The 11,125-nt window shown below is 27.1% G+C and overlaps 1 protein-coding gene across 1 annotated transcript; it reads left to right on the top strand.

The window, feature by feature from the left end:
• The first annotated feature begins 153 nt into the window (after positions 1-153).
• On the top strand, positions 154-9,588 carry LOC107439780 (protein max). The gene is made up of 4 exons (XM_043050809.2): positions 154-494; positions 3,800-3,889; positions 5,366-5,489; positions 9,311-9,588. The coding sequence occupies exons 1-4, from the start codon at positions 282-284 to the stop codon at positions 9,352-9,354; spliced, it is 471 nt and encodes a 156-aa protein (XP_042906743.1). The 5' UTR covers positions 154-281; the 3' UTR covers positions 9,355-9,588.
• Positions 9,589-11,125: the final 1,537 nt, after the last annotated feature.

Raw genomic sequence — 11,125 nt, forward strand, 5'->3', positions numbered from 1 at the left:
AATAAAATATCATTCTTCTTATATTGTGCATCTTTTATATTAGAACAATTTTTAATCTTTATTTATTGCATCAAAAGCAAGAAATTTTAAAACTAATTAGAAAACAAGCATATAAAAAGTTTTTATTTAGGTTCAAAAAACGAAGAATATGGCAACGTTAACTCACAACATTCACGTTGTTCGTTGTTCTTTTCTGCTGGTTTTTGTTTGTGATGTTAAGAAGTTATGTTTTAGCGTCTGTTGTTGCAGTATTTAATTTTTGAAGTATTAAAACTATAAAAATGGCTAATAAATACTATTATAATGATCAAAATATGAACTCAGATGACGAAATAAGTACATCTAGTGCTGAATCCAGCGACGACGATTACATTGATGTTGAAAACGGTGAAATAGACAAAACGTGGGCTTTAAATGAAAAAAGGAAATCTTGCAAAAAAATTGTGCTAAATCAAAAGATTACAAACACACATATTAAAGTTGACAAAAATAAGGTTCAAAATCTTAATTTGTTTATTAATTTTCTTATTCAATTTCTACAAACTATGTTAACAACTTAACTGAATTATGCATTGAGGATTGTACCTAATTCATGAATATTAATTTCTCTTAGTTATTTTAAATTATGTAGAATTTTCTCACGTATTATTTATTAAATTTGCTTTGATCTTTATTCTATATTTCAAGCCTGTGGGTAGACGAATACAAAGATATTTATATTCTTAAGATGTTAAGTTACTTCAAAGATATTAAGTTATTTCTTACATTATATCCTTGAGATTTAACATTGAATTGTGTTTGGCACCTCACATTATTAACTGATCTTAATCCCATAACTTTGTCTATTCTTAGTGTATGTTAATCTTGTTAGCAAACGCAAGGTTATACTTAGTTATTAGTTGTAATATTTTTTGCCAGATGAGTTATTCTGCTTACATTTTTATAACATTTGATTATATGAATTCTTTGTTAAGTAAATATACTTTCTTAATAAAGTTTATATCTAAGCTCATTATTTTTATTAAATTTAAAAATGAACTTCAATTGTTTCTGTTTACTGTACCGATCTTTATGGAGATATTAATTTTTGCACAGTGTTAAACCTCGTTATGTATCAATTAGGATTGTATGCATTGTTGTATCTATTATTTAACATTAACATTGTGATCGTATAAATTCAAACTTAGGATATAACATAAGAGAAGGAAGAGACAAGATTGATTTAAGTTAAGTAAAAAAATAATTTAAAAATTAAATTAATTTCTGTTTAGCCTTGAAAAAAAAAAGAAAATATTGTAGAAAATTAATTAGCTAAGTTAAATCAGGATAAAATAATGTTCAATATTATTACAGTTTATTAATTGATAAGAAAGTTTCTTGGTTACATAGTTTTAACAAATTAGTAAAAGGTTTTTGCCCACATGGCATTTATTGAAAAATCAAGATTTATATAATTTCAAAATAATATAAATTACAACTAGGCACTTGTAGGTTAAATTTAAGGGGGAAAGAAAATATTAGATATAACAAAAATACATACTTAAATTTGATGGTGTTACTCCTAGGAGGATAACTCAAAAAAGCCACTCAGCGGTGGCATTGTTTTTCAATTTCAAAGACAAAATCATTGTGCTAACCAATCTCAGTTTAAAGGAGAGTTAAAATATTAAAGTATTACAAAATTGGAGTTTATTTAAAGAACCTAGTAATGAAAATGAATAAAATACAGTCATGAATATAATAATTATTAAACCACTGGCCATATTACAAATGAATTATTATCAATATTTGACTGTATTACTTATAAGCATACTTAAGTTTTATATACGATATAGTGCATCCTAACTGTATGGAAGCTCTTCTTATGTGGACATCTCACATTAAAGATATAATATTTTGATTCCTTGACAACTTTATACATCTGCTATGCAAATTAGCATGTTCATTCCTAGAATGTGTTTAAAAATGTGATGCTTCTTATATAAAGCTGGCAATTCATTCAGCTTGTTCGCAAAACTAATTTATAGCTGTGTTATTGTGTACTAAGCTCATTTGCTTAATCCGCAAAGCGATAGAATTCTATTTCCTAACTGAAAATATTGAGGATTTTTATATACTCTTCAGTATATAAATGGGGGGGAGGGAGCATTCCAATGGCCACTTGTCTTTAGATCATTAACGAAGCTGAAAAACAGATTTCATTATTCTGCAAGGACAACCAAGTGTAGAATTCTGAAATTAAAAGGTGTGCATGATCTTCGAAAATCAAGAAACCCAAGTAAAGACTCAATGTCAAGATGTGTTAATCTAAAAAAAGTCTGTCGCTATCTCAAAAAGAGACATCTAAGAGATGGCATCCAAACATGTACTCACAGTGAGTAAGCACACCATAAGATTTCAGCTGGCTTGTGTAAAAAAAAAATTTAAAAAAGCCTCTCTTCGATATCAAGAATATGATGATCCGGTTGAAATTTGCATAGGAGCATAAACAACTAAAAATTGGAAGAGGGTTCTTAAAGGGATGAATCTAAATTCAATTTGTTTGAAAATGATAATTGATTTTTATTTGGTGTGAAACATGGAAGTGGATCAGTAATTGTCTAGGAATTCCATCATAATAACGTCACCCCTTTGTACACATTGATGATACTATAGATCAATATGTTAAATTATTTTAGTTTGTATGTTACCCTAGGCATGTATAAAGATGCCTTGTAGATAGATGTTTTAGCCTAAGAATAATACTATGCACACTTCCAAAATTATAACTAGTTGGTTTACAGCTAAAAAGGTTAAAACTTTGAACCAGCCAAGTCAATCACCTGGCCTGAACCAATGGAACATCTTTGGAAATTCATTGGACAAAAAGTTGGGGCATTGAAGCATTCTTTAAAGGCAAAACTATTTTTACATTAATGTTTTAAATCGATTACTATTTCATTTTTGTGAAGATCATATTATTTTAGTAGCTAGTTTTAATCGTTTTATCTTAATTATTGACATTATGGTACATTTGAATTTTTTTTTAAATAAATGGTCACAATCTTTAAAAATAATTTAAAACATGCATAATGTTAATGTTCATAACTAATGTGATTATTTAATTCTTTTTGTATCAAATATAGTATACATTTTATNATTTTAAGTAAACTAAGAAATATTGAGAAAAAGGAAAAAAAAACCCTGTTGAAATTTTTTTAAAATTTAAACTGTTTTTTTATTTGTTACTTAAGAAATTTTCCGGAATTTTGACGTGGATTCACAATCACCCCTGATGTTCATAACTAATGTGATTATTTAATTCTTTTTGTATCAAATATAGTATACATTTTATTAAATATAAATATTGCTAAAATTCTGCTTCTTTTTTTTTTTACCTGGAATTTTATGTAACATGACTTAAAAAAAACCTAGGACAATCAAAGAAAAAATTTCTTCTTTTTGAGTATGAACCTTGTTTCGTTTTTGATATCATTGATCAATCCACATAAACAGGCAATTTTCTTGATCTTATGGTCAATTTTTAAAATAGGTATCACTGTTCTTAGTTCATTTTGTAGCTGTATTGTTTAAATAAATTTATTTATTTATTTGTATTTATTCTACATTTAAAACTATCCATTATACTTTTGCTATATTTTTCCACAATTTTTTAATGCAATAAATAAAAAATCCAAATTAATTCTCTGCTTAAAGATATTAAAGTCAAGATTTTATCCATAACTATAAAATTATTTTTATGTATTAGTCAATAACTCCAGCTGTTAAATTTTGTTATGTGCTTAATTTTTTTTCTTAGAAAAGACATCATAATGCCAGTGAAAGAATGAGACGTGAACAACTAAAATCCTGTTTTGCTGCTTTGAAAACTGCAATTCATCGACCTGATGTAAGTTTATTTTTCTTGCTTTATATTAATTCTGCTACCAGTTTTAGAGTTGTGCATAAGACATTTTACGGAAGCAAACCAAGTTTTTCTCTCTGTTTTTATCAAAAAATTTGCTTTTCAAAGTGTTAAAATATCAAGACAGAAAATTTATAATTGTCTGGAAATTTGATTTTGGCTCTGAAAATTTTTGGGAAAAAAAATTTTTTTTTTTCAAAACTAAACTTTTCAGCAATATACCTGGAAAATGATCAATCCTAGATTTGTTAGTATCAATTATTGATATTTGAGTTCAATTTCATAATTCTACTACCTGTTACAATTAATTATTCCTTGTAAAAGTTTTACATTTCAGTCGAATTTTTTTTATGAAGTCTTCATTTAATGATAGTTTGCTTCTCACAAAATTTATTATTTTATGTATCAATATATATATATATATANTGTATCTATCTAAAATATATATATATATATATATATATATATATGTTTTTCCAATGAAAAATTGTAATGAATGAAAAAAAAATATGGTCTTAGATTCTAAAAAATATACCAACACTTAAATATACTTAAAATATACATAACCAAAAGAGTTCTTACAAATTTTTAATTTTATAGTGAAGCTCATTGACACATACAATCCTATTCTACAGTCTTGATATAATTCATGTTATGTAGTGTTAAACACTAGATACTTTTATTTCCATACTATACAAGAACATAGTGCACAGTATTCATTAACTAAAGTTTTTTTTTTTTTAATATTAACCATATATGTTTTTAACATAACATAGTACTTAATCAATTTCTATGCAAACATTTGATGCAATAAATAATGTGATTATTTTTATTAATGTGTAATCAGTAACTAAATAAAGATCTATTATATCAATTGCAGTATTTTTCAAGAAACAAGTTTATTTAAGAAAGAGCTGAAAATATGTGCTGGCATTTTTTTTTTTTTTTTTTTNTTTTTTTTTTTTTTTTTTTTTTTTTTTTTTTGATATTTCGTGTCTGCTTTGAATTGTATCAATTAAAATAAGTGTTTTAGCATTTATAATTTTTAAAATTTCGTTTAAATGGATAAGTCTAATTTTATATAATATAAATAAGCGCAACTAAAATTGGCAAGCAAATTCATTTTGACTTTTTTACTTAAATTGAGTTAGTGAAAAATAAGCAAGTGAAATTTATTAATGTAACGAATGAAATTATGTTTCACAGTAAAAAAAACAACAAAAAAAACATGTTTTTCCTCTAAATTAATGAGGAAATATTTATTTATTATTAATATTTATTAAATTGTTATTACATTAAGTTATGAAAGTATCGTAATGAACTGGTGCTAAAATCTTTTTTATTCTTAAGGAAATTTACGATACTTTTTGTTTGTGAATATAAAACCATATTTAAAGTTTTTTGTATTTTATACTGATTATTGATGTTATCATGATTCGTATTTTTCTATTAATGCTCTAGAGCTCAAACAATGAAGCGCTGAAATGTGTTTCAACTTCTATTAAAGATACCCAGTTATTAATTGAAAAGTGCGACGAGAAAATTAAAGATTATGAACGCAAAATAGTGTCTGTTTTAGGACAAGGTAAATATAGTTTATCTCTGATATTTTTTAGGACATCTTTCCTATCCTTTAAAACAATATAGGACAGGATAGACATCTTGTCTATCCTTTAGGACTTACTTCCCACATTTCTTTATGTAATTACTTACTTATATTAAGGGGTATTTTTACAGAATGCAGTTGCTGCTCCTCTCAGGGGTCTGTCTAGGTATTTCTGAGATATGCCTATTTTGTGAAAATTTAGACATAATTTGTGAAAAATTATGTTAAAAAGTCAACACAAAAGTATGGATTTATCGTTTCTTACTGAATACAAAAATAAAATTTTAAGAAAAGGTATTTTTTTAAACTACCTCGTCTATTCTTTAGACTTCCCACATTTCATTATGTAATTACTTACTTATATTAAGGGGTATTTTTACAGAATGCAGTTGCTGCACTGTGAAACTACCGTTTTTCCTAACGTGGAATATGTAAAGATACCGCTAAACGGTAGTAAATATAGCCTGGACAGACCCCTGCTTCTGATATGTAAATCTGATGTGGAGTTTTTGCAGAAAACATATTTCACCGATCAGGTTCTCATATCTCCTTGACAGCAATCAGAGATGCTGTGAGTATGCTTCCTTAAATTTCATAGTAACTATGTAAGAAATTTTTGCAATTCCTCCACATGATCTTTGAAGATCGTATAAAAGCTTCAGCTAAATTTATCTAAAAAGATCAAAAGGGATCTTGATTTTTTTTTCTAAATGAATATATCCCATGTAAGTAAAGTATTAACATAAATTTAGGTCACATAATGGAATTATGGGTCCAAAATCATAATATCTCAAATTTTCCCAAAATAAAAAAGATAAAATTATTTAATTTGGCATAGAGTAAGCTTAAACAATTTAGACATTATTCCAATAATCATTTTACCTATAATTGAATTATTATTTTGTTTAAAATATTGAGTGACTGGGAATTACGTCGGATTCAAACAAATAATTTGAGTCACACATGAGGTAAATATTCATCACCTTTTTTTTTTTATTGTATTACATTTCATAAGTTAAAAATTATTCTAAATTATAGTTTAGTACATAATGAGTTTTTTTATTATTATTATCTAATGTGCTGTATTCAAGTAAAGAGACATTAATTTAAATAATAAGATTTATCTTTCGAACTTTATATAAATTTTTTTCGCTCTAAGCACATGAATCCGGGCTGAATTTCTTAAAACATTCATATGTCGTAATTAATCTGTTGTTATCAACTGCAAAAGGATTGTTTCTACTTTAGCTAACAGGTCCGTAAAATATACATCATCCAAAATGTCTCGCTATGGTCAAAGAAAATTTCCAAATTCCTGTTCCAGAAATTTCATTTAAACTTTTTCGTTGTCCAAAATCTTAGCTATTTTTCAAATAGAAAATGAGTCACTATCATAGTATACGGCAAAATATTTTTGTGCTTTTCTTTAAGTGTAGCAACACTTTTTTGCATCTTTCAAGGCGAAATGTTTTTAAAATTGCTTCGTTTTTTCTTTGTCACTAATCAATTCCAAATTAGTATGTTTTGAATTTGAGGGACTATCTATATCATCTTGGGGTTCTTTTACTCTTGTAAGCAAGGTTTCTCTTGGTATCTACATTTTTCAACTTTGAAGTTTCCCTCTTTTTTTTTTTTCTTTGTGTTTAATTTCTCATTTATTTCCTTTTCTCTAGCAATCACAAAGTTGAAGAAAGTTTGATTTATTATAACTGTAAACTTTCTATTAATTTGTCTTCTTATTTCGGAATTTTGTGCTCAAGATGTGTGCCTTAATTGCTAACTTAGTAATTCTTCAAAGCTGAAATTATTTAACGAGTTGCAAGGGCTTAATACTTCATAAACATTTGGATATAATGTTGTATAGAAATGTTGTACTTGAAACACTAAAAACTCTTTGAGGAAGAATTTTGGAGCCTGTAAGATACAAGCATTCTGCAGCAAAACCTTTTTTCTGGTTATATCCCAGTGGCACAGAATTCTGCTTGAATGATAGATTCATTCAAGGCTACTGGCCATGTCTCATCTACTAATTCTGTAAAGCTTGCTTTACTTAGTTTTACTCCTGCACAAAGATGCTGCACTTTCACACACTTTTCCTCCCAATCCAATTTTAGTGGTCTAAAGCAGCATTTATCCAAAGTCTGTAAAACATTAGTGATAGTGCAGGATGCTTCAGAATTGTTATATTTTTTGTATGAGATTCAGTGACGTGTTGGTTTTGTGTCCGTCTTATATCAAAAGAAGTGGATGTTTAGTGACTTTTATGCAAAATATGTTGAACAAGCCTTCAAATATTTCTGCTGACATCCATCCATTTTCACTTATGGCTAATGACTTATTCTTATTGACTTTTGCTGACTTCCAAGTACTTTAAAGTTTTTTGCCATTGAATATGATCAAAGGTGAGAGTCTTACTACCAGCATTGACATATGCTGTTACTGTGACAGATTCTCTTTCTGATGTCCAAGTTAATCGAGCAAAAAGTTTCACCATCTCATCCACAACTTTTTCTCTTGAGAGAACCTTAAACATAGCTGTTTCATCCAAGTTTTAAATATGAGATAAAGAAGAGATAAGACTGAAATCATCAAGCTCATTTTCAAGTAATTTTAAAAATTCATTTATGGTGAAGCCATTTGAAGTTGCTATCACACATCATTTTTCCATGCTTCTCGACTTCTTATTACTGAAATCTTTATATTTTACAAGAAAGGCGGATAACCACTCATTAGGTGAAATGTTTTTAAATTGACAATATCTTTCCAAATAGTTGGATATATTGGACGTACCTTCTATGTTTTTGGAAATTAATTCTGCAACCACCAATAAAATTTTGAAAAAGCTCTTTTTATTATACATTTTAAGCAGTTTTCATTTTCTTCCATCTTGGGAATACTTAAAGGTACTCCCACAGATTTCTTTGCAACTTTTTCTTTGCAAACCAGCGGGTTTGAGTGGCTGCTGCTCTAATTCTCAAATTACCAATTTTTTTTAACTGATATTACAGTAGTATATATTACATAATATGTTACAGTAATTATATTAAGATATGTAACAGAAAAATATTATAGTAAAAGTTAATCTGTACTAATATTATTTACACAGAAATAATTAAGAAAAACACCTAAAAAATAAATTTATACAAAACGGTTAAAAGTAAAAATGATGGTTGCAATTTAATTATAATACAAAGTTACATTTAAAGTGTAATATAATATTACAGTAAATTATAGCACTTAAAGTAAATACTAATATTATTTACACAGAAATAAATGAAAATCATAAAAAATATCAGCAACCAGGAATTACCCAGTGATCAAGAATTATTCCAGTAAATTGGAGGATAAATCATTATTAAGAAAATATTAATCATTATTAAGAAAATGAAATATAAATCAATAATTAAGAAAAAATATAAATAGGTATAAAAAGCTTTGACAATTTCCCATTTAAAAACATCTCCTTTTTTTTTCTTTTTTTTTCAGCATTGGTTGTTTAAAGATGTTTCACTGAAACAATCTTTCTTTTTTGAATTTTTTTTTTATAGTAGTATAAAAATTCCTATATTTATACTATTTGATGCATTGTTACATTATTTTTAAACTTCGTATAAAAAAAATGGAATATTTAAGGATGACTCGGCATGCTTTCGTTTATTTTAAAAACATTTCTTATTGCTAAAAAGTTTACCTACCCCACCCCTAAAAATGGGGGGAATGACCTAGAATTCCCCTGTATGACCCTATGTTCGGTTTGGTTTTTGATAAATAATTATAATTTTTTTTTTTTCTTGTTTCAGTTGAAGCTGGTGAAAGTGACAAAATAAGCTTTGGAAATAATTAAGGAACTCATACAAAACTTTTCTCCGTACATGTGTTTTTAAAACTTGTAAATATTGCTAACTTTTATTTTCATATTTTTTTCCTTCTCATCAAATTATATTTTATCAAGCATATTTACTATTAAAAAGTAAATATATATACATACATTTCATATATACATTGCATTATAGTTCATTTTTTACAGTGTGTGTAATATTTTATTAAGTAATTGAAAATAATAAAATATGTGTTATGAGTTTATTGCAATTATTCTTAGGGTAACAAAAGCATAAATTAGCTCCATTATAACCTTTCAGTTAATAATGTTTAGTGTCCAATTAACATGAATTTTTCAAAGGAGGAAGTGAATTTTTAATATAAATGTTCACTTCAGAAAATATGAACTTAAAAAATAAAATATATTTTTTATTAGAATGTCTGTGCAATCATTTGGAATAAATTATTTAAAAATAAATTGCTTTGTTAGTTGGTGCTTCTTTAATGAAATAGTGTCATTTATTTAGAGTTTAAAAAAATTTTAAACTTGCACCTTTATTTCATATCTAAAAAGTATTTTATATTTATTAATATGCAGGGTTGCCACAGGTGACTGAAATAAAACTGTTTGCAACTATTTTCAGCATAAGGCGACTATGGCAACTTTTTTTTGCCTGAAAAGGCTAAAAAAAAAAAAGCTACTATTTTCAGGAAAAAGGGACTATTAGGAGACTTTTCTGTACTCCTAGCAATGTTTTTTTGCATAAATTGGGTGGAAAACCTGCAGCCCGCGAAATCTTCTGAACACAATGAATTTCTTTTCTTAAACGATAAAAAATGTAAAAAAAAAATTTTTTTTTAATTAAATAAATGATTAAAGCATTAAAAGATGAAAAATTTTAGATTGCAAATTTGAGTCATCACTGTTTAATGCTTTCAAATTGCACAAATTTTGTCGTAAGTCTGTTTCGTTTCTCGATTGCCTTTTCAACACGATTATTGCTACGAAATTCTACAGTTTTAAAAATCCTAATTTTTTATACGATATTACGGTGCATGAATTTTGAATTTGAGTAGTCACTTTTCACAATATATATACAGTCAAACCCCGCTATAGTGAACCTTCATGGGACCGAAATTTTGGTTCACTATATCCGTTACGCAGATAATTTAACTAATGGTTTCCAAACTCCTCCCTTTTATTACACATTATTCAAATAAATGACTGAAAAATATTATGTAGTAGCAAAAAATGTGTTATTTTTCATTACTCTTCGTCTTGCGTACAAAAAAAATTAGTAATCTTTAGCTGATGAGCAATCCTCAACATCAGTTATGGAAACACTTCCCGACTCTCAGATAATTTTTCCTGAATTTCTGTTATTCCGTTTTTTAAACCTGTCTAATTAGCCATTCGAGCACATGAAAGTAGTCTCATAAAATCACTTAGCAAATTCATCCACATTTGTCTAGATACTGGAAGATTGCGGCTTCTTCGAATGGTGAACCACTTCAGTAATGCTTCTTCAACATCCTTGCGATCTGCTTTTTTCAACTTTTTCTGCCATCTAAATTTTTTTCATGAGTAGAAATTATTAATTGCCTATTTTTCCATGTTGTTACAAGCTTCAGATGATAGTTTATATTCCCTGAAAATATCAGAAAAAAATGAAGAAAGAAATCAGTCGAAGACAGAAAAAAGTTCATTATATCCAACTTCCTCACTTTTTTGGTTCACTATATCCACAAAAAATAACATTATGCTTGTATAGCAAGGCACGGGACCGGACATTTGG

Source organism: Parasteatoda tepidariorum, chromosome 9 (genome assembly GCF_043381705.1).
Source record: "Parasteatoda tepidariorum isolate YZ-2023 chromosome 9, CAS_Ptep_4.0, whole genome shotgun sequence".
Lineage (NCBI taxonomy): Eukaryota > Metazoa > Arthropoda > Arachnida > Araneae > Theridiidae > Parasteatoda > Parasteatoda tepidariorum.

Coding starts and splice junctions, on each gene's coding strand:
- LOC107439780 (XM_043050809.2), top strand. CDS start 282: ATGGCTAATAAATACTATTATAATGATCAAAATATGAACTCAGATGAC. Junction 3,890..5,365: donor CTGCAATTCATCGACCTGAT/GTAAGTTTATTT, acceptor TTAATGCTCTAG/AGCTCAAACAATGAAGCGCT. Junction 5,490..9,310: donor AGTGTCTGTTTTAGGACAAG/GTAAATATAGTT, acceptor TTCTTGTTTCAG/TTGAAGCTGGTGAAAGTGAC.